The following is a 23093-nucleotide window of genomic DNA, read 5'->3' as shown; positions in this document are numbered from 1 at the left end:
CTGATTCCTGATTGTTGTTTGTTTAAAAATTATTCTCTAAAGAGGATTTTAAAAGTGCAGGCTACTACGAGGTATTAATAGTGGCAAGAGAGGGTGCTGGATTCTGAAGTTTCTTGATTCATAGAGCCTTTACAGACCTTTCTACATCCCTTGGAAAAGCTGCTTAAAGTAGGGAAAAAGGCTTTTTAAAGCTCCTGTCTCTATATTTAATTTGGAATCTTGCAGCTATTTTTGAACTCAGCTACCCTGTTAAATTATTCATGCAAACTTCTTTGTCATGTGTTCACAGAAGTGCCTTGTTAACTCTTGTCACAAGTATTTCATCTCAAGGGAAGTGGTGTTGTGTTTCACCAACAGAAATATCCTGACAGCAGCTGCCAGGCATGTAAAAGAATAAAGACAGCCCGTGCTTATTTTTTTCCCCAAAGATTTATTATAACTGTTGATTATTCTGGAAAATCATGTGTGAGAGATCGCTTTACAATGTGTAGATAGAGTCATCCTGCTTTATATATAACTAAAACCCCACAAACCAGCTTGTTGCTGCTGCTCAAGGAAGAACATTTTAGAAATTCTAATTTTTGCCACACAAACTTAACGCAGTCAGTCATACCCATGGGTATAATCCTAAGTATTGAATTGTCAGCTCTTAGCCTGTTGTGTTATAGATCCACTTTCTCTTTCTCCTTCCTTAATTGCTGCTGCAGAAGCTGACTGGTAAACTAATTACTGTAGCACTGACATCCTTTGGCCAACAGAGGTGTAATCCAGGGTGGATTCAAACAACCTGCTTAGAAAGGATGGCCTCTATTTTAATCATAATTAAAACAACACAGCAACAGAGATCCGGCTGCTCCAGAAAATATTCAGGATCATGGGCTGTACAGCTAGTGAAAAAATGGTTTGCCACACAAAGGCTGCATTTTAACCGTGTTCTTTAGCAGAAATGACCTCCTGCCTGCAGTAGAAGTGTTGGTTGGAGTTGACTAACCTGGTAGCCCACCAGAAGTGAAGCTGCTTGTCTCACCAGGTCCAGGCAGCATGGAGGCTGTGTGTGTACTCCCAGTAAGCAACAAACACATGTATGTGTGTGCATATGGCCAGGCACACAGACAAACACATAGAAAACCAGAAAACAGCACTTCTGCAAATGGAAACAGGACCAATGCCATTTATCAGTAGAAACTGCTTTCTTGTAACTTGATTGGAGGTCAGGAGTTGCCATGCCACACCCCCTCAGCACCAAGCTTTTCCATTCCCAACTGCCCCATGCAAGGGACACATGTGCAGCCTTCTTTTCACTTGTCCTAGACAGCCCCGCCTGTCTGATGGCAGCAGTACAGGGGGGAAGGGAACTATGGGGAGAACAGAGGACATCTAAACCACAATAACATAACTATACAACACTGAAGCTTTTCTTAATAGTCACACAATAGTTATCTTTTAATTGTGAGAGCCAATCATCTCATTATCCATCTATAACAGAAGCACCCACAGGCTGTGGATCTGCTCTATAAGCAGCCTTGGGCAGTGCCCCTGCCAGCTGGCCCTGGCACCCTCTGCTTTCTGATCCTCTCATGCAGAACCTCATGGCACAGCAGTAAGGACTGAAGAAAGTCCAGAGAGATGAAAGTAGTGAGAAGGTGGGTGAGTAGTAGGGGAAGTGTCATATGTCATTGTCCTGCTCTTGGTCTTTCATGGTATCTGCTTTCCTTCAGTACCACCAGCAGCCATTGGGCTAACCAGGGCATGCTCTGAGCCAGAACTGCCATTCCTTAATAGCTGGCAAACCCAGCTGGCAGACAGTGGGCTTTTAGCTGCAGCACAGGGGCTGGATTCTGTTGCATCCAGACACTGAAGAAGCTGCAGCATCCTCAGAAAATTAGTAAAATTGATTTTGATACAAAAGTGCTTAGCAGCATTTCACCACTCTACTAGACTTGTGTGTTTCATACTGTTCTGCAAGTACAGATTTCATATTTCATGTCTCTGTCATGGGATTTTTGACAGCCACAGAGCCAACCTGAGGTGGGGTGGTGTAAACCATGTGAAAATAATTAGTCTGTAATGAAACCAAGTCTGCCTTAGAGTTGTTGGTTTTGGCTAGTTTTCCTATGGAAGTGAGGTTTAAACCATCAGGGTGTGTGTCTTCAGTGACCTGGGCAAGTCCAAAAAGCCTCCTGCACACTGGTGGCAGGTTCTTTTGGTGCAAAGCTGAAGGAGGGGCTACAGCCTAACTTTATTAGCTGTGAGAGAATATGCACAGGAGGAAGTTGTTTATCTTCAGTCAGAGCTCACAGCATCTCAAACGCCAAAACCAATCAATCACAAAAGGCAAGTACACAGGAAACCATGTGTCTTTGTTTAATGACAGCTATCAGCCAAGCAGTGGAGCACCTCACACCTCTCAGAATAAATATATCTCAGGCCATGCATGGGCTGCCAACTTCCTTAACCTCTACTAACAGCCTGGGAGCACCTGACCAATATCCACCACACACAGCCCCATCCCTCCGGGGCTGAAGGGGCCAGGGGGTGTTTACAGGGGTCCCATGAAGAGGACAGCAGCAGTCTGGGCTGGTTTGCTTCTTCCCATAGGAGAAACCAGTAGTACCTGGCTTTTCCAGTGGTGGCACAGTGCAGGGAGTCACGTATGGCTCCAGCCAGGATGCTGCAGTCCAGCTGCCTGAGGGACACTGGACTCCAGTGTTCCAGCTCTCTGTGAGTGAGGGAAGTAGGTGTAACAAACCTAGCCCAGCGAGAGAACAACCCAAGGGGAGCTGAGCTCAGTTCTGCAGCTTGACGAGTCTGCAGAGCCTTGTGTAGGCTAAGGAAATCTGCCCCTTCCCTGAGCCAAAAGCCCAAGAGGCTGCTGCTTTCAGAAGTAATCTGCCTGCAGAGCTCTGCATCTCACTGTGCAACAGCAAACTGCTCAAGACAATATCATTTTGTTCAAGAAGCACTTGTACTCAAAAACTGTCCAGTGTCAAAATTAATTTCTTCTAGGGGGGCCAGGATGCTGCACAGTGGCCATTCACACCTCCCATGCCTCCACAAGAGACAATGACAAAGCAAAGCTCTCATCCCTTTCCCCAGCAGAAAACTGTAGCTGCCTGCTCCAGGTTAGCATCACACCTCCAACTGTTCTTCTCTCCAGCCACAAAATCCTTGTGTTTTTCAAGAAACTGCTGGTCCTCACAGCACAGAAGGGACATAAAAGCAGTTATGGAACTGAGTGATAAGACTGGAGAAAATGCCTTCCAAACTGTCCCTACCCTGCAGCGTTGGCACAACTGAACCAAGAGAGAATTACATTTATTTGTTTCAGCAGGCAGATGTCATCAGCTGGGTGCCAAGATGAATATGGCTCTTCTGTGCCAATGCTTATCTGAGCAGTAAATATAAGATGACAGCAAATGTCCTCATGAAATTAGCACAAAATCCTTGCTTCTCAACGTGTGCAGATTGAGGAGTGGACATAGGAACAGTGTCAATGTGTCAAAATGAATTATTTCATGTACTGCTTGCTCCTGTGAATGCTTTTAAACCCTATATTTAGAAAAGATAAAAGAAGATTCAGAAATAAGGGCTAACCATTATCATGACCATGAGCAGCTGAGCAGGATCAGACTGTGGACTTACTGCCCAGATTTGTACACTTCCACAAATGCAAGCAAGGTGAATGTAACCATTACATAAAACCAAAAAACCTCCAAAAGTAAAACAACAAAACAAAAAACAAACAGAATCCCCAAGTCAACCAAACAAGCAAAAGGTCACAAGCTTTAAGCAGCAGTGTTGAATTTGTGAAGAAAATCCCAATTGCCCAGTTCTCCAGTTTAGACTATCCACCCAGGCAAGGCTGCCAAGCACAACACCTGAGATGCTTTGAATTGAAAATGAATGGACTAAAGGAAAATCAGGTCATTCTCCCATCCCAGCAGTGATTAAGCAGCTTGCCAGAACTCTTTATTTCTTTTTGTTTTAAAAAACTAAAGCAGGCCGTGGCTACACTGTACTAACCACTATACAACTGGAAGCAAATACACAAAGCAGAATGCTTGCATTATTCCTTTGACACTAAGCTTTTAGTCTTTAGGAGGCAATTTTCCTCCAAATGTGTAGACTGACATGTCTTTAGTAATAGAACTGGTGCCTAAGATCCCTACTCTTTATCCTCCTTTATCTTCAGGCTACAAGATCCTTCATATTTTGAGTGCAGCTTTTCTGCTTTGTGCCTGCCAAGGGCAGTTTCACGAAGAACAGGACTCCCCTCCTGCAGCACCAGCTCGCTGCTGGTGACAGACTGGCATAATTTTTGGCACTAGTGGTTTTGGCTTTCCCTAGCATGCTGTAACCATCCCAACACATCCTTTTATCCGTGCCTCCTTTCCTGATGTGCGTTCTGTGGGACTGCTGTGTCCCGGGCAGGGGGGCAGGGCTGCAGGGAGCGGGCAGGATCATCCCCTGTGGCCCCACAAATGAGCTCACTTTCCTGGGCATGGATCTGCACCCACGGGGACGGCTTTCCCTCTGAAAAACGCCACTCACTTCTTTTTAAAATTTTAATAGTTTAATAGTAATAAAATGGTTACAAAAATAACAATATAATTAGAGTAATAAAATATTTGGACAATTTGGATTAGGACAATATGAGACAATAGAAACAAAGAGTTACAGACCTCCGGGTACCTTTTTCTGGGCAATATAAGCCCAAAAAGGACACATGTTAACAGAGGATTAACCCTTAAAAACAATAACCTGTTGCATATTCATACATCTCATACATGATGTATAAATTCCATTCAAACACAGGATTCTGTCTGGTCAGTGTCAACTTCTTCCTCTTAATCCTAACAGTGCCATCCTGCCCGAGGGAGGCAGGAAGAAGTTAGTTTCTTCTGATAATGGGGCAATAAATTCCCTTTCTCTGAAAGATTTAGGTGTCCTGTGGCTTCTGTCTTGGTGCAAGTACCTCATTCCTTTCTTCAAAAAAAGTATCCTACATAGCATAGTTTCTATTTTAACATTTTGTTATAACCTAAAACGATATTTAACACACTACTTAAGAAAATTAATACAGTATAACTTTCTAACACAACACATATAATATTTTAGTATTTGCAAGAAGCTAATCACACAATACGCATTTTTCACACCTCGAAGCATGCTGAGCAACTGGAAAGAGTGAACGCTGTTAACACCCCTCCCCTGCCTCCCGAATTTAAAATATTTTCTAAGGAAGCCTCTCCAGCGTCGCTTCCAGGAGTTTCTGTGGTCGGGCAGGCTCAGCCCGCGCAGCGCTGCCTTCAGCGCCCCTGAACGCCACGGCCCGGCCGCGACACTACTGTAGCCCGCGCCGCCAGGCCACGGAGCAGAGGGACAAACGAGACCCGCGGATTCCATTTAGTAATTGAACTAAAACGGCTTCCGTTTATTGATTTGATGATTTTATTGATTTTATTCGGCACCCGGCGCCCTCGGCGAAAGGCTGTGTCGCGCGCAAGGCATGCCGGGATTTGTGGTCCTGGCCGTGGCGCGGGGTCCTGGCGGGTGGGGACGCACTCTCGCTCTCTGGCGCGGTTTGACCCTTCCGCCGCCCCGTCCTCTCCCCCTGCCCCGCCCGTTGCCGCGACGCCGCCGGCCGCAGCACATTCCTGCGCGGGCTGCGCGGCGGCGAGGGAGGAGTCCTGCTTCCGGGTCTGCCCGCGCCGGCGCCTGAACACAAAAGTGAGATCCTTGGTTCGTCCCGGGCTTCTCTCCCACAAAACCGGCCGTTCTCTGGTCTCGCACCCGTGTCCCACTTTAGCAAAGGTACTTCGGCCGGCAGATAGGCGGAGACCGCCGCGGACGGAGGCGGTGCCGGTCAGGCACCGGGGAGGGCGGCCCTAGAGAAGCCGGGTGAAGAGGGAGGCCGGGGGCCTGCGGCGCCGCGCTCCCCGCCCTGAGATGCCAACCCGGCAGTCGGCGGCGCAGCTGCGAGCGCGGTGCGTGCGGCCGGGGCTCGGAGCGCCGGGCGGGCATGGGCGGTGCGGGGACAGGGGCTGCGGCGCCGGGAGCGCTGTCTCGCCGCTCGGCACGGGGTGAGAGCTGAGTCTCCCCCACGAGGCCGGGATGGGGAGGAGGGGGGAATGGCGGATGGTGGGAGTGCGAGTACCGGTAGCGCTGAGTGCCGTATCGCGCAGGTCCACCCGTCGTGCCCCGCCGCAGGATGGAGTTCGAGCTCCTGGAGAACGATGTGCTGGAGTCGCTGGAGGACCTGGGGTACGTGTCCGGGGCTGGTGTGCGGGCCGGGAGCGGAGGGCGGCCCCCTCACGGACACGGCGCCGCTGTCCGCCCCGCACAGGCGGCGCCGCCCCGCTCCGGAGGGCCGCGGCTCGGGGCAGCGCCTGGAACGGCCCCTTTGGGTCAGAGCCGGATGGTAATGGTGCCCCAAGGCAGCCGGGCTGGCTTTCAGCTGCACGGCCCTGGCCAGTGAGTCCCTTCTCCGTGCGAGCTGATCCCCCTGATTCTGGGATGCCACATGGTCTCTTGCTGCTCTGTTCTGCACAGCGGCCCTAGCTGAGGGTGGGACAGGATAAAGAGATACCTCAGACAGTAAGAAAATTTTCAGGCTTCATATTGGTTTTTGGGAGGGAAGAGTAAAAACAATTTCAAAAGAATTGCAAATGAGCAAGTGTTTTTCTTCTTTACATTTTTAAAAGGGTGATATAGCCCGGGAACCTTTTGCTGTGTAAACCTGTTACTTTGTCAGAGTCCGGAAAGGTTGCAAAAGTATGAAAGGGAGAGCGTGGAGAACACGTCCTGCTGTAGGCTCCCAGGGCTGTAAACTGTTGAGCTCAGAGGACAGGCAGCTACTATTTCACCTCTACTGCTGGTTGCTTGTACACAGCTGTATTTACTGACATTGGCCCCATTCCCATAAATCACTTTGTGGCTAGAGTCATTATGCTCCAGCAAAGATTGTATTTCCAGGCTAGGTTTGTGGTGATAGTTGCAAAGCTTGACAAATAGGCTTCTGTCTTAGCAGATATTTCTCTGACTGAAATGTGAAAAGGCAGCTCTGCCACAATGAAAATACTGTGATTGGCTTCTTTTTTCTGTCATGTGCTTGAAAGGATACTAGTGGCTTGAAGGAGTTGTGATTTGTGCAGTTATAGACAGAAAGTGTTGTTGATTTCTGTTATTACATAAATAAGTAAAGCAAACAGTGAAAGCAGTTGAACAAGTAAGTTATATGAAGCAAAATTGACAACAGTGAAAAAGAGAAAATTTGGAGGATGAAAGACACGAGACCTCAGCAACATTGGTAACAACTGGGAAACTATTGCATGTGTCTAAAGGAATTCTGATTCTTGCTGTCTGGAAAGACTGGGGTGTTTGAGGCTTTCTGCTTTGGGAGTAGCTCTGTGGTCTTCGTGGTTCAACTTACTTTTATTCATCAGAAACTGGAGATATTCCTAATATATCACTTGATTTTTCTCATAGCATTACATGTTAGAGAGCTGTTTCTTTTTGTAATTGTGCTCGAGGTGTTCAGATGCCTCGAGCATCTGAACTGACGCCTCTTGTCTTGTGCATCAGTTTGCTGAACTGTTGAAAAAGCAAACAGATGGGATAGCACAATGTTACCCAAGGGAGCATAGCTCTGGAACACGTGCCGTTGGCAGAAACAGAAGGGAAAAAACTGCTTGCAGTTAGGAATCTGCAAGTTGGATTATTGGCCAGATTGATGTGTGGCTGAAGTCATAATTTTAAGAAATAACACGCTCAAGATATTACCTCTGCTAAAGAAAAATTGTAGAAAAGATGCCTCTAGAAGATCTGAGCAGGGACTGAAATCCCAGTCCTGCCGAAACAAAAGGCTTGCCATTGCTTCCTTTCTACTTTGGCCTATAACTGGCTGCTTCTGTTCTGAGCCCCAGTTGTTCCCAGACCTGCACATGTAGGCCTGAGACGTCTGTGGGGTGGGACTGGAGCTTGCTCGGATTATCCTCTTGAAGCATCCAGCCTACTGTGTCATGCAGTAGGGCTGTAATACATGAGATTACAGCTTCCCACCAGCTGCCAGTAGATTAACTGTGGCACCAATCGAGCTGCTCTGTGAGGTAAAAGTTATTTTTGAGTGTGGCTTCTTCATCTTCCTTGGCTGAAGTAACAGGCCACTAGAGTGAAGGCCAAATCCTTTGTGTGTGGTATTAAGCACAGGAGCAGAGTGAGGAGAATTACATTTCAATTTGAGATATTTTATTATTGCTGAGGTTTGCCAACAGTTGCCTGGACTTGTTGGATTGTTGTGATGTGGTGGGTGACTTTACCTGGAAGTTCCCAAGAGAGATTTCATTTGGTTATGAGCACTCTTGGATGTCTGTCTCTTTTGGGGGCAGTATATCAAAATAATATTGTACATGTTTTATCTAAAATACTGAGGTAAACTCTGACTTGTGTTTCTACCTGGTTGATAAGGCAGCCTTCTCCCTGCTCTTCACTCTCCCTCTGAGAGATTATCAGTACACAGATGTCCTGAAAGCTGTTTTCTAAGATCTCATCTATAAACTCATGTTTTCTTACACTAGGTCTGATTTTTGGCTTATTTTGCTTATGTAAAGAACTAATTCCATTAATTTTTCTTGTGTATATTTAGGGAGATTGGTTTGTCAAGAGATGATATTTTTATGCAGATCAGTTTTGTAATATTTCCATCAAAGGCTTTGTTTTGTAAAGAGCCCTTTCATGCATGATAGGAAGTGACAGAAAAGATGCACTTGTTCAGCAGTAATTATCCCACATGGAGAGCTCAGGAAGGATTCCTTGGGACTGCAGTTGCCCGGGATAGGTCTGTTGTCAGTAACAACTTCAGGAGGTGGAGGCAGAGAAGTTGCTGCTGTACATGGTAACATCCTCCTGGAGGAAACCTTTGATGATGATATTTTGTGACACAGTCTCTGTGATGGTAAGTTAAAGTGCACACAAAATCTGAGTTTGCTCTGATGTTTTCAGTGTGGTTCTTGCTACAGTTCGGTCCAGGAATCACCATTCCATGAGATCAGCACTGCAGATGTGTTGTGGCTGTAGCTCTCAATATGTATCCCGCATAAAATAAATCTGTCCAAGGACTCTGGTCCCAGCAGAGATTAATAAATTGCGCTTTTGTTTTCCCTCTCAGTTACAAAGGTCCCTTGTTAGACGACGGCGCGCTGGCTCAGGCGGTCTCCCATGGAGCCAGCTCCCCTGAATTCACCAAACTCTGCGCTTGGCTGGTGTCTGAGTTACGGCTCTTCTGTAAACTGGAGGAGAATGTGCAGGCAACCAACAGTAAGTGGTCATAACTCCACACAAACATGCACTTAGTGTGTGTTCCTGCAGGCCACAGAGATTAGGGCTGCCCATATCTCTTGTACCAGGGAGTGTTGTCTGCACACTGCCAGATTTTGGATATTTTCCACCTCAAGTTCGCCTGATGAACAGCTAGTAGAGGTTGAAATAATAGTGGTGATCAAAGAGTCTTTCTTCTGAAATTAGCTTTTTCTGTTAATTTTTCAACCATATTGTTTTTTAAAGTTCTTAGATGGATTTAGGGAAACATTAATGCTAGTGGGGTTTTTAGTAGATTGTGAGAATACTTTTATTTCAATGCTTCTATTTGTAATTTTGATGTCAGTAATACTACTTTCAAGGTAACATTCTTGTGTCTACAGTAACCATATCTTCTTTTTACTGTTAGTTCTCTTAACTCTCTGCTTGCTATGAATTTTTGAGAAGGAGCCTGAAAATGATTGTTTTTCATTTTGGTAGAAGAAGCAAACCATAGCATTCAGAAAAAAACCCCGTTAATTTTGGTTAGCTAGTCATGACAATCTACAGATTAAATTATTAAATTGGTGTGATAATCCACATTCCTGAATATCTAATATATTAACTCATAATGCCTTTATGAGCTTAGCTTTGTATTTACTCAATGGCCAAAGGTTGCTGCCTTTTACCTCAACGTCTGTTACTTTCCTTTCTCTCCATTTTTGACATTCATTCTTTCTCTGAAACAATACAGTATCTCACCCCTTCTAGTAGTACAAGGTTCCTATATTTTGTTTTATGTAAAGATACAATCTGGAAGTCTTCCAACACCTATCTCAAGTACTTTAAACACAGTGACAGAAACATGTTAGCTGCAGTACTATGAAGTCCTACCTTCATTTTCTATGTCTTGGATTTAGAAATAACAGACATTTGGGAGTGAAGTCTCTTTCCAAAAGATAAAAAAAAGTTATTTCTCATCACTGCCTTTTTTACCAAACAAATTCTGATAAGTTTCAGTAATTTTTGGCAGAAATATCAGTCAAAAGTTTGGTTTATGTGACTTCCTTATTTTTAAAGGATATTGATATGAAATAAAATCAGTTGACAAATGTGAGCTTACAGGGAGAAATAATAGAAAAAAGTGAGAACTCATAAGCCACATTTATTATTCACAATAGTTTTTAATGTCCCTTTCATTGTAGAAGTTGCCAGTATCTTTCTGTTGTAGCTTGGAAAAGCTGTCAGTGAAACATAATTTTATATTAATGGAGCATATCATGGATCCAAACAGGTTGTACTGTGTCTTGGAGGAACCCAAGAAATGCACTTGGCCTCCATTAAAAATGGGTCTTAATGTTAAATAGCAACTTGAGCAAAATATTTTTTTTTAAATAGCTAATTCATTCTAATCATACCCCCTATATATTAGCAGTGAGTGAATTATTATTATTTTCTTTTTAAGGTCCAAATGAAGCAGAAGAATTTCAGCTTGAAATGAGTGGGCTGCTGTCTGAAATGAACTGTCCATATGCATCATTAACATCAGGAGATGTGACAAAACGCCTCCATAATCAAAAGAACTGTCTCTTGCTGCTTAGTAAGTTAAAAGGGTGCTTGCAAGCAACCCTGATTTTCTGCAAGATTTATAGTATTGTTTCTTACACTTGGTGAGGTACTGGTTTCTTTACCACAATGTACTACACTGTAGATACAGTAAAAATAATGCATATTTTTAGGTAATTTACAGCATCAGAGTATTATACTTGTGGGTTTACCAGTCAATATGTACCCAGTATATGAGGGAAAATATTTTGAATGTTAACCTTTTTGATATTCACGAGCAAAAAGCCTGTCCTATCACTTCTTAAAAGGCACAACAAAGAAGGAGTTATTTGAAGACTTCTGCCAGAGTTTAGCCACTGAACTCTACTTAGCATGGTTGTAAAAATGACCACTAACATCAGATGGATCATAATTTTAGAGGCTCCCAGTGTGATGACTTGCAAGGTGCAACAAAACTTGCATTTTCCTACACTGACAGCAGTTGGAATTGTTATGAAGGAGAGAATGTTTTATTCCAGCTCCCAGTTCTTTTGATCAACATCCTTAGTAAATAACTTCACTGTTGCTTTCTGCTGATTGAAAGGAAATTAACATTAGCAATGGTGATGACTTTCCTTTTCCACTCATCAGATCTCAATAGCTGAATTGCTTTTTTTCTCCTTATGAATGTTAGAGGAGAAGAAATATTACTTGAATTTGTAAAAGGTGTGTAATATTAATTCACATTACAATAAAAAAATATAAGCTTGAGTTAGAAACTGTAGTGCTAATTTTAACCTAATTTTAAAATCAAGATGAGGTAATGTTTTATTTGCTTCCTCAGTTGCTGCTGGTTCTTTAACTTTTCAAAACAGAAATTTAGTTCTGCCTTCTTCTGAGATACAAGAAATTATTTACAGAGTAGGTTCCTGTATTTCAACAGTAGGAGAAAGATGAGTAGGCTTAATCTGAATATTTCTTATAGCATGTTTAAAAATGTCAGATGAAGTGAGGTAGTTGTTTCATTTGAAATAGTTTGTAGCTCAAACAATCTTCTCTTCAGCTTGTTTTCTGTAAGCCAAGCCATTCAATAACTTTGGCTTGTCTGTGACACACAGTTTATCCCAGAGGTCCTTTGGGATGTACATTTTGGTAATATAAGGCCGTGTTCAGGAGCTGAACTCTGGTATCCCATCTGGCAGGAATGCTGTGTTTACTGTCAAATGTGAAATTGCAGTAGTGCCAAATTCCTTTTTTGTGTACCACCATAGCAGCATAGCTTTCTTTAGCTGTGGTAAGTGAACTTATTAGGTATCCTCTTGCATGTGAGCCATAAAACTAGCTTTTTTCAGGAGAAACAGGATAACCCTGTGGTGAAATGCCAGGGTATTTTACATTTTAATGAAATGCAGCAGAGTTGGAAGATGTAGCAGTATTGCTGGGAGATGAAAACACCAAATAAACCCAAGTAATTAGGATTGATTTTCCTGATGTGCAGCATCACTAGAATGCAATGTTAGGCGCTAGCATCTGCAAAACAGAAAGTACAAGAGTTTCAGGCTGGTTCAGAAAAGTTGTGCAAAAAAAGAATGGCTATCTGAAGGACTTTCATCTTAGTGATAGACTTCAAAATTTCTGTCATTGTTAGGGGAGGTTGAAGATAGCTTAAATATGATCTCTAAATTTTTGAGACAAAATTCTCCTGCTAGTTTCTTTTTCAGTAGGCCTGAAAAGAGTGTAAATAATTGAAAGTTCAGCGTAAGAAAAACCTGTATAAAGTGTTGCTGAAAGAACTTACAAAGGATGCTTCACTCTTCTATGTATTTTAAGAGGTTTTTTTATTTATAAGATATTCTGTATCTTTAGCAGATGACATTCTAGAGATCATTAAAATGCTGTGTTCTTTTCTTAATCTTTTTATCTGTCCCAGTTTTATAAATAATAAGCTTCTTTTGTGTATCTCTGGGTTTACTTCTCTGCTCACAAGTGTGTCTGCAGTATCAGTTTTTCTTATTTTTTGAAGTGTTTATGTATATTATTGCTATGGTCACTCCCTATGATTAATGAGAAAAGTATTGTTAAACTTGTGCTTTTTTTAAAATTCGAACCTTAAAGTTCTGACACCTGCAAACAAAGGCTGTTTATATAATTGTAAATTTATATCATTGTAAATGACATCTGATGTTGAAATTCTGGGCATATGCTGTGTTCAGAAATTATAATTTTTATTTTTCTCTTTTTGTTTGATGGAGTTACAATGTAATGGTAGGCTCTTACAGCTCTGATATTGAAGAAAATTTCAGCCATTCTAGCTTCTATTTCATCATTACAGCCTTCCTTTCTGAAGTTATTGTAAACATGAATTCTCAGTAGTGCTTCTCAGTGGGATTGTTCTTCCACTCTACATTTTGTATGGAGAAGTAGAGGAGATTCATCTGACATTTCACTTCTCTCTACTCATTACGTTGCTTGTTTCCTAGAGCCTCAAGAAGTGCTTGCTTGTCTTCCCTAAAATACACATCTCAGTCCCTCATCCTGCTTGTTTCCATGTTCCTAATTTCCTGTCTTTGCTGGGCAAAACCTGAAGGAAAAGAGCTGTGCTCTGTTGAACTTTGGGATTAATACTTGCTGGAATCATAGGGATTTTTTCCAGGCTTTAATTGGTTGTACTAAACCTGTCCTCTGTTTGTTGTGTTTCTAGCACCAAACTCGGTAATTGTAAATATGAGTGCTCTTGAAGATACAAGAAAATTTAAGATACAAGATATCTTGAAGATGCAAGAAATTTTGTAGATCCAAAATTTCTATTCCTCCTTCTACCTAAAACAGTCACTTTGCACATTTGTTGGTTGTAAGCACTTGAGTTTTCACTGGCTCTAAAATAACATTTTAATATCTGATGGTCAAATCTAATTTTTCTTACCCCAGCATACCTCATCTCAGAACTGGAAGCTGCCAGAATGCTGTGTGTGAATGCCCCTCCTAAAAAAGCCCAGGAAGGGGGTGGCAGCGAAGTCTTTCAGGAGCTGAAAGGCATCTGCATTGCTTTAGGCATGTCCAAGCCTCCCGCCAACATAACAATGTTCCAGTTCTTCAGCGGAATTGAAAAAAAAGTAAGATCCAAAGGAAGAAAAATTGGAATATTTATGATGTTGTTGTTTTGATGGAAAATAGGTCTGCTACCTGGGTGAGATTTGTCTCTTGTGAAACTCCAGTGTTTGGATTGTGAAGGAGAGTTGAGGTGTTTTACTGCATATGCAAAGAGTCAGAATTTTGAAAATTATTTTCAAGGCTTTTTCCATGCCAAGGCATGAGGTCTAGGACTGTTGCTATCATCGCTTTTCAGGGTGACTGCTCTAGGTTTTGATGTCATCACTTGTTGCAGAATACATAGAAAATGCTAATCTTAGGCCTCAGGAAGAATGTTAAAGAGAAATGTTTTTCAAGAAATACACCTAAACAAATTTGTATGGGAGCCTATTGTTTAAAGATGTTTTGGTTAAAAGGTGGTGTAGCAAAAGTAAAACTTAACTCCTTCTCCCTAAACTTCATAATTTCTTGTGATTCCATTTATTTTTATTCCTTGCATGTGTGTGTTCTCCAGGATTTTGTGATTTTTTTTTTTTAAATAAATTTACTTCTGAGTAACTCTTATAAATCAGAGAAATTAAATTGAATGGACTGTCCAATGCACAGACCAATGGTTGGGGACAGAAAGCTTTTAAATCACTTTTAGTGACTTAATTTGCAGGATAGGGGAGAGCAGAACAGTAGATAAGGGTTGTCTTCTGCCATTCCCTAACTTTAAAGAACAGATATGGATCCCTTCCAGTGCAGAATATTCTGTGATTACAAAGCTCCCCAAAACAGTGCTATTTGAAAGCACTTAGGTTTAAAATCTTGAATAAATTTGGCTCAGTATCATTGGAAAACCAGGTCACTGAATGTGTTAGATCACATGCTGGAATGAACAGGTTGGTGGTTTTTTCCCAAACTGCTTTGGAAGCTTTTGTCACTGCCACTCCATACTTCCCCCTTGAAGTCCTTAGTAATTTTGAGATGAGATAGATAATTTGTATCCAAACTCCTAAAATGCAAGATAGTTAAAATTTTATACTAAAGATTTTTCTCCTTTTGATTGTAAAGAGGGGCCCTTCTTTGTATCATTTTACATTTTACATCATCTTAAAATAAGTTTTTTGATACAATTGTGGGTACAAAAAATTATATCTTTTCTGGATTAAAGATATGATGTGTATAATAATCCTTATGGCTTCAAGAGTAGCAGACACCTCACGGTGTCTTTGTTTTTGCTGCTGATCTATTCTACAGTCCCTTCTCTTAATTTTTAAATAATTATAGCTGAGACTACCAGAAATCTAAAAACAGTTACTTTCCAGAAGAAGTATGCTTGGCTCTCTGTTCCAGAGAAAATAACTTGATATTGGAGGTTGCTGTGTCATGCCTTTCACTGTCCAACGGTCCTCTCCTTTAATTTGAATCTTAAAAAACTAATTTTTTTAGCCAAAGCTTATATTTTTACATGTCTCCTAACAGCTGAAGGAAACTCTAGCAAAGGTTCCACCTAATCATGTTGGAAAACCTTTATTAAAGAAACAACTGGGACCAGCTCACTGGGTGAGTAGTTGCAGGTATTAAAGCCCATTTCCCTTTTTCAAATGTAGAAAGTATTGATCCTGTGTGTTGCAAAATGATTTTTTCTCTTTCTGAATATGAGAAGATAATTTCTTGCAGTATAATGTAAATGTTGGTGCACTAAATGTACAGCAACTGATAAGATCTTAGACTCATGAATCCCTAGGTGCAGGTGCAGGTTAAACCTTTCCAAAAGGAGAGACCTGCAGTGGTGGTACTGACCAACATGCTTGTGCAGTAGCTTAAGCCTTCCTCTCCTGCCCTTTACCAGCCCTGTCTGTGTGTCCTTGTCCTGCTGAGAAGGTGGCATGTCTGCTTCTGGGGCTTCTTTTTAGCTAAGCTGTGGGTCTGTTCGTAATGTCCCTTCTTTTTGTCACTTGGAGTAGTCTGCTTCCTTCACAGCCTCTCCAAGAGGCTGAGAGTATGCAGGTAGGGGCTGGGAAAGACATTGTACACCCAGGCTGCAAAGTGTGATCTTCTCCAGCTGGGACTTGTCACCTGCTGTGCTAGGAGCATGGTGCCTGGGTTAGTCACTGCTGCTGCTCCCAGCTCACAGCTGTGGCTGCTGCTGCAAGGCTTCAGGTCTCTCTTGTCTCTCTAACTTAAGGCTGAAGCACTTAAGTGGTGAATCTTCCCCCAGCAGCCTGCTTCCTTCAGTGCTTGTATTATTGAGACTGAAAGAAGGCCCTGCTGCCCTCCCTCCAGCCAGGCCTCTCTAAATGCACATAAATATAAATGTGCTCTAATGGTGCATATCTCACCTGCTGCTCTAACTAAACACTGTCTGCTACCAGCTGTTTCTCATGATGATTTTTTTCCTGTAGAGCACTTTGTTGTTTTGCCTGTATGCAGACTGTGCTTTAATCAAGATCCTCTTGCAGTACTGTGCTTACTTTCAGTCCTTTATCTTTGCTCTATCTTTATCCTTAAGCTTTCTACTTTTTAAGAAGGCACAAACATCCTGTTTCTTACAAGTTACGTATACCCTTGCTTCTGCTTGTTGCCTGTAGTATCTTCTCACCTTTGTTTCTCTGTCCTGGTGGATGTTGAGAAGTGCCTCAGCAGTGTGTGCAGTTTTTGTGCTGTTAGAAATGGTAGAAGGCTGAACATGAGCCATGGAAACTTCAGGAAAATAACATCAGCAGGCACAGCTTGGCTGTGAGTCCATTTGGCAAGGTAGATAATTGCAGTCTTAAGCCACGCATATTATCTCTGTGTTAAACTCTCTTCCATCCACATAGTTTATGAAGTAGAGACACTTTAATCTATAGATTGTTTGCAAATTTTTGTTTCAGGAAAAAATTGAAGCAATTAATCAAGCCATAGCCAATGAATACGAAGTCCGAAGAAAACTGTTAGTAAAACGTTTGGATGTTACTGTGCAATCCTTCGGCTGGTCAGACAGAGCTAAGGTACAGACAGCTTGCTGTGAGGTCCTAGTTGATGGTAACACTTTATTATAAGTATCTCTGGAAAACTGCATCATTGTTTTGTCCTTCATGAGTTAGAAATAGTCACAGGAGTTGTCTGGTTTTGTTTTGATTTTCTAAAGAGGTTTATGACAATGGAAGAGGAGTAAAAATATTTTACTTAGAACTGTTGGATTTTAAATCAGTCTGTAAAATGAGACATCAGACTGTGTGTAGCTACACACCAAAGCCACTGGAAAAAGTAGAGATTACTGATCCAGCTGTGTTCTGGGTACCATAATGTGAACTATTAAGTGCTGTGTCTTGTGGTGGTAGAAAAGCACCTTCCTGTTGACCATCCCTTATCTTATCTTACTTTGTGCTGTCCAGCAATCAGATTTCCTTAACTCTAAGTGTGTCTGCAGTCACAACTCCACAGATGCAGATGAGAAAAGCTGCTAAGGCACTACTTGTTCTTACCTTATAGACAGAGTAATGCTTTATGTGCTTCTTTTGTCTCTGAACTGTGCAAATGGCTGGGACATGAGATCTGTTCTCCCTTGAGTACATGATACATATTCTGCTTTTAGAAATCATTACATGATTTCCCTACTTCCTATGTCTCAGAAAGAAATTACAGGATTTAAAAAAATAGTACATGTAATTTATTTTCCAGAACTAAACCAGATGTGCTAACATGGTATTAAGTATACTGCTGACAGTGCTTGAGACAGTTACTAGTGCTAAACTATGACACATAGAATCATTGAGTGTTTTTTCTTCATAAATGTTTTTTCAAAAAGCAGCTACACTTTAATAATAAACTGTGACCTGTCCCATTTTGTTTCATCATCTGAGTAGGGCTTCTAATGGTGTACTCTCTCTTTAAGCTTTTTAGTAGATGACTGAAGAACTATCTGATGGTTTAAATATTTTAATAGTGAATACAAATGAGCAAAAGTGTGAATTATGTTTTTAAAACAGGGAATTCTAATTGTGTTACAGCTTTGGCATCTTTATCCATGAGGTTTTGTGTTTCTTCCTAGGAATTATCAGATAGTTTTGAACTTGACTAGTTAAACAAAATATTTTCACAAAACCCACAAATTGTGTATATGCATTTATATCTATTAAAATGCAAAATTTTTTTTGAAGCATAACAATACAAATTTGGAGAATGTTGCTGTAGTATTCCAGACACACAAAAGAGTTTGTTTTAACAGTAAGTTTTAGAAATATGATAATTTTATTTTTATTTGAAAAGTATCAGAATATAATCACATGACTAAATAGCCACTTCTCCAGATAGTGGAAACACCAGGGAAAAAACCCTTGCAGTCCACTATTAGGGATTTTTTTTAACTTAAAATTTCAATTTTCACCTAGAACAGTATCATAGGACCAAAATATTGTGCTCAGAGCTGAGTCAAACTTACCAGGGAAAAACACACAAGTACTAGAGAAACGCACTGGTGAATACTTTTGCTTCTCCTACCTTTAGCCAGGTCTATATCCCAGTTTTCTGCCTTTGAATGGAAAACAAGATTTTTTAGGATTTTAAAATGTGCTTTTAAGTTTTTGCACTGTTAAGATATGTTGGAAAACCTGGTTTGCCTGTCCCCACTGCCATCATCTGCATTCACATTGCAATCTGCATCACACACTACAATGTGTTGATGACTGAAGAGAGCTGTAACTTGTGTAGTAACTCATGTGTGGTAGCACAGATTTGTCCTGTGTCTCAGCTGGAAAACTTTTGAGGTGTTCAAGAGTGCCTTATATGCAATGTCTCTTCCTCTACTGCCTTTCAGCATTAACCACTCTGGCTAAGTTGAGTGTAGGATCTCATTTCTAGCTCTGCCAGGCCCTCTTGGTGCCTTGTCTTTGTGAAGAAGCTGACAGGAATGTAGGGTGAAATGAGTTAGCAGGACCTTTTTCTGCTGATAATTGCTGGAGATGGGGTAATGCTGGCCCAGCTGGAATGGGTGCAGGTCAGGGTGAAGGCACAGAATGGGGTCTGGAGGCTAAACACAAATGTGTTTCACTTTCAGCGGCTTCTGGATTTTAGCAGTAATTCATGTAACTATATGGCACACTTCTGTTCTGTGTTTGCCTGGAAGTAATACAGTCTGATGTGTATGTTGTTGAAATTGTCAGCTCATTGGTCTCTTGGCATTTCAGTCAGAATTGTGTTTCCTATTTACTTAATAAATTCACTTGACAAATGCTAGTTTGATTGAAATAATCCTCAGTTATAAAGTGGTTCTCACTGATTTTATATTAAATTTTTGTTCTATTTGCAGTAGTGTCTTGTTATTCAGTGCTGATTTGATTCTTTTCATGAGATGTCCCATTGCTTTTACTGACTGAGTTTTATTTTTCTTTGCTCCAACAGAGTCAAACAGAAAAACTGGCTAAAGTCTACCAGCCAAAACGTGCCCTCTTATCTACTAAGTGCACTATATCAATTGCAAATCTCTTGGCAGCTCGGCAGGATCTGTCCAAGATTATGAGAACAAGCAGTGGATCCATCCGAGAGAAGACTGCATGTGCCATTAATAAGGTACCTTTGGGGACAAATGTCTTGTTCTTTTAGAATATTTAAGTAACTTGAATGTAGTAATAAATCCAATTTTTTTTTTCAGGATTGTAAGTGCATTTGGAAATAAAGGATAAGAAACTTGGTGTTTATGTATTGCAGATAATGCATCAGTGGACTATGGATAGTGCAGTTTCAGCTTTTGAGGTTCACAGTGTCCCTTCTTTGGGGCAGTAAAAATTGCTGAAATACCTTGGATTGCTTACAGTGCGAGTAGGCCTGCTCTGTCTTGCCAGAATTACAAAAGCCATTACTCCACTGCTGCCTGATTCTGCCACCATGTCTAAAATAGCATCTGCATAGTAACTCTGTTTCTGGTCTGTGTAAATAGAATGTACTAAGATCACAAGGCAAGGATCCCACAAATTAGATTGCCCTAGGTACGCAAATAGATTGCAATCAAGTGTATAGTTCTAATAATGACATAGGAGAAACATGACTTAGACTAAACAACTTCCCGTGTTTCAAAAATTGATTTTACATGAGTAATAAGTTCAAAAAAGTATATATGCTGAGCTTGCAGCTCAGTAGCTATGTACAGCAGCATACTTGCTGCTTTAAAGTTGTGGGGATAGGTGCATGCTCTCCTACCTTTTGAGTGCCAACTGTACCTCTGGTAAATTCTAATTAATTTAGGAGGGCATATGGTGTGCTGATTTGGCCACAGCCCATCCAACCCAAATAATTTCTGCACCTTTTTAGTGTTGTTGGCATGAAAGAAATTAAGTAGTAAGACAGGTTGACCCTATCATCAGACTGTATGTCTGCAGTACTGCCCTGCTGCTGATGTATAATCTGTTAACTTATCTCCATTATCAATATTAAATGTTTTCCAAAACAGTAGCATAAAATAGCAAAGTGGCCTACTTCCATTGAAGCTACTTTGTTATATTTCTTCAAAACTTCATGCAGTACAAATGTCCTGTCCCGTTTTGCCTTGCTAAATTTTTAAGGTCACACCATCCTTAGACAGGTAAAGACCTCTAGAGTCTTGTTGTCTCACACCTGTCTGTTGTTAAGTTTCTCCATTTCCTCACTGAAAAGTAGAATTTTTTGCCCCTTATTTACCAAGTCAATGGCTTCTGCAGGAACTCAGAGCACTAGTTAGGAGAGAGAGTGTGTTACACTCTACTTGTGCTTATTTGAGTTTAGCACCCTGCATTAATAAAGAGTTAAGTGAAAGACTGTGTTGGTGCTGCCCATGGTGATGTGCCTGCTGTTTGACTTGTCTTGTTAGCAGTGCTTCAAGTACTAGATAATCCCTGTTTAACTTTTATTAACTGGACACAGAGGTCTGTCACATTCAAACACAAAAAACTTGCCTGGATGTAAAAACCTTGGAATTTTGGGTGCTGTCTGTGGTGTGTCTCAGTAGATGTGACTCTTGTGTGAGGTGTCACAACTCCTATGGCAGTTTTCCCTTTCTCTTTGCAGGTGCTAATGGGCAGAGTGCCTGACAGAGGAGGAAGGCCCAATGAAATAGAACCTCCACCTCCTGAGATGCCACCGTGGCAGAAAAGACCAGAGGGTGGCTCGCAGCAGGGCGGTGGCAGAGGAGGCAGAGGTGGCTACGACTCTTCCTACGGAGGGCGGGGAGGTTATGACCACGGGGGTCACGAGCGAGGAGGAAGAGGAAGCTACGACTCATCGTACGGAGGGCGAGGAGGTCATGAACCAGGGAGCCATGATCGAGGGGGACGAGGAGGACGTGGTGGTTATGATCACGGTGGCCGAGGAGGAGGAAGAGGAAACAAGCTTCAAGGAGGCTGGACAGATGGCGGAAGTGGTGGCTACCAGGATGGCGGCTACAGGGAGAGCAACTACAGAGATGCAGGTTTTCAAACAGGCGGCTACCATGGTGGTGGTGGCTACCAAGGAGGAGGCTATGGTGGCTACCAGTCGTCTTCTTATTCTGGAAGTGGCTACCAGGGGGGTGGTGGTGGTTACCAGCAAGACAACAGATACCAAGATGGTGGGTCCCACAGTGACCGAGGGGGTGGCCGTGGAGGAGGGAGGGGCGGCCGTGGCGGTCGCGGTGGCCGAGGAGGTCAAGGAGGCGGCTGGGGGGGCAGAGGTGGACAGAACTTTAATCAAGGAGGGCAGTTTGAGCAGCACTTCCAGCATGGAGGTTATCAGTATAATCAATCTGGCTTTGGACAAGGAAGACACTTCACCAGCTGAGGCTGCTAAAAATTTACACTTCAGCAGAGCTCACATAATAGAAACCTGGTTTCAGAGGCCTGACTTAAATGCTGCTTGAATTAGTACAGGTTTGTACACAGCAGGTAGAACCTCTTTGGGTGGGATGTTTTGCATAGAGCAAAGCACAATTTTGTGTAGACTTCCCCACCCACCTCTGCCTGTCTGAATGAAAGACATTGTCACTACCCCCTGCACCCTAAACATCAGTTAATAGCCATGCTTTTTGGATGTTGGACTGGTTCCCTCTGCTCAAAACACTTTGTTCTAAATATGCCTGCTGTGTTTACCTTCTATTTTGATTTGGAGAAATACCAAGACCTGTCAAATTTGTCTGTTATAGTACACACTAGAACTTCTGCATTTTTCCCCCAAATCATTGTTGAGTTACATGTTCTAAACCAGTCTGGAGTGTTGCTTTTCTTCTCGCTGACCTCTTGTTTCAGTCACGATGCTGTTACAGCGCGTGTGTGCGCGCACAGGGAACTCTGACAAACGGGGTTTTGTGTTATCTGAGCTCTACTGTGGATGCCATGTTCAGTAGCCTTATCTCCTGCTAAACCACCTTTTCCCACCTGCTCAACAATGAAGACTGACCACCGCCAAAATCTGCAAAGATCATTTCAAACTAAGCTAAATTGTGAACGATAGTGTGTGTAGGCCTGTAGTTAGGTGTAGCAATTCAAACTGACCTGCATCCATCCAAAACAAGTTGCTCCTCCTCCAAACCTAATTTTTACTTGAAATCAGCTAGAAGAAATGACAAACTGAAGTTTATTTTATTTACAAGTTCAATACCACTGGCTCAGCAAATCTAGGGCAATTTGTTTTGGGGGTTGTCTTTCTAAAGAAATGCACTACGGCCTGGGAAGATTAGTTCCTGCCTGGAGGAAGCCCTTTTATTATTGCTGCAGAAAACAAAACCTGGCTGAGTTTGGTGTTCTAATGTTTGGGTTTTTTTCTTTACTGAAAGCCACATAATGCTTCTTGCTGGGTTTTTTGTGTACATAAACATTGTCAAAAAGCTGTGAAAGAAAATGGCTGAAGGTGTGCTGTTGTATAAAAGGTGAGCAATAAAAGTATCTGTATGTTCTGTTTGCTTTAGTTTCTTTTCCTTGACAGTAAAAAGCAGTTGCTACAGTAGCTGGGAATTCATGAAGATTTCTGTCTTCATCTCTTTTTCTTATTGTAACCTATTTTATATTTTGTAGCTGTCCCAGCTGTACCTTGCATTCTGCCCTTTGAGAGGCTGTCAGAACAGCAGCAGGTGGGAGGAACTGATCTTCAGTTGCTCTGACTTTTGTTCTGTTCCTCTCTCTGACCTGGTGTAGCAGCTTGTAGTACTGTCTTGCTGTGTAAAGTTATTCTTGGGCTCTGTGAGCACATGTCTC

At 42.0% G+C, this 23093-nt stretch overlaps 1 protein-coding gene across 3 annotated transcripts; it reads left to right on the top strand.

Annotated features, from left to right (window-relative positions):
* The first annotated feature begins 5688 nt into the window (after positions 1-5688).
* On the top strand, positions 5689-22795 carry FAM98A (family with sequence similarity 98 member A). 3 transcript variants are annotated; one of them, XM_014266676.3, is made up of 9 exons: positions 5689-5814; positions 6186-6264; positions 9167-9315; positions 10760-10894; positions 13768-13952; positions 15397-15477; positions 16791-16907; positions 19300-19467; positions 20938-22795. In XM_014266676.3, exons 2-9 carry the CDS (start codon positions 6212-6214, stop codon positions 21682-21684), a joined length of 1635 nt encoding a protein of 544 aa, XP_014122151.1. In that variant the 5' UTR covers positions 5689-5814; positions 6186-6211; the 3' UTR covers positions 21685-22795. The 3 variants fall into 3 exon arrangements, with proteins under 3 accessions (XP_014122151.1, XP_005486569.1, XP_026648896.2); XM_005486512.3 differs by lacking the exon at positions 5689-5814 and adding an exon at positions 5837-5987; XM_026793095.2 differs by lacking the exon at positions 5689-5814 and adding an exon at positions 6023-6083.
* Positions 22796-23093: the final 298 nt, after the last annotated feature.

Source organism: Zonotrichia albicollis, chromosome 3 (assembly GCF_047830755.1).
Source record: "Zonotrichia albicollis isolate bZonAlb1 chromosome 3, bZonAlb1.hap1, whole genome shotgun sequence".
In the NCBI taxonomy this organism is placed as follows: Eukaryota; Metazoa; Chordata; class Aves; order Passeriformes; family Passerellidae; genus Zonotrichia; species Zonotrichia albicollis.
The sequence above is the reverse complement of the archived record's forward strand: the minus strand, read 5'-3'. Positions and strand labels throughout refer to the sequence as shown.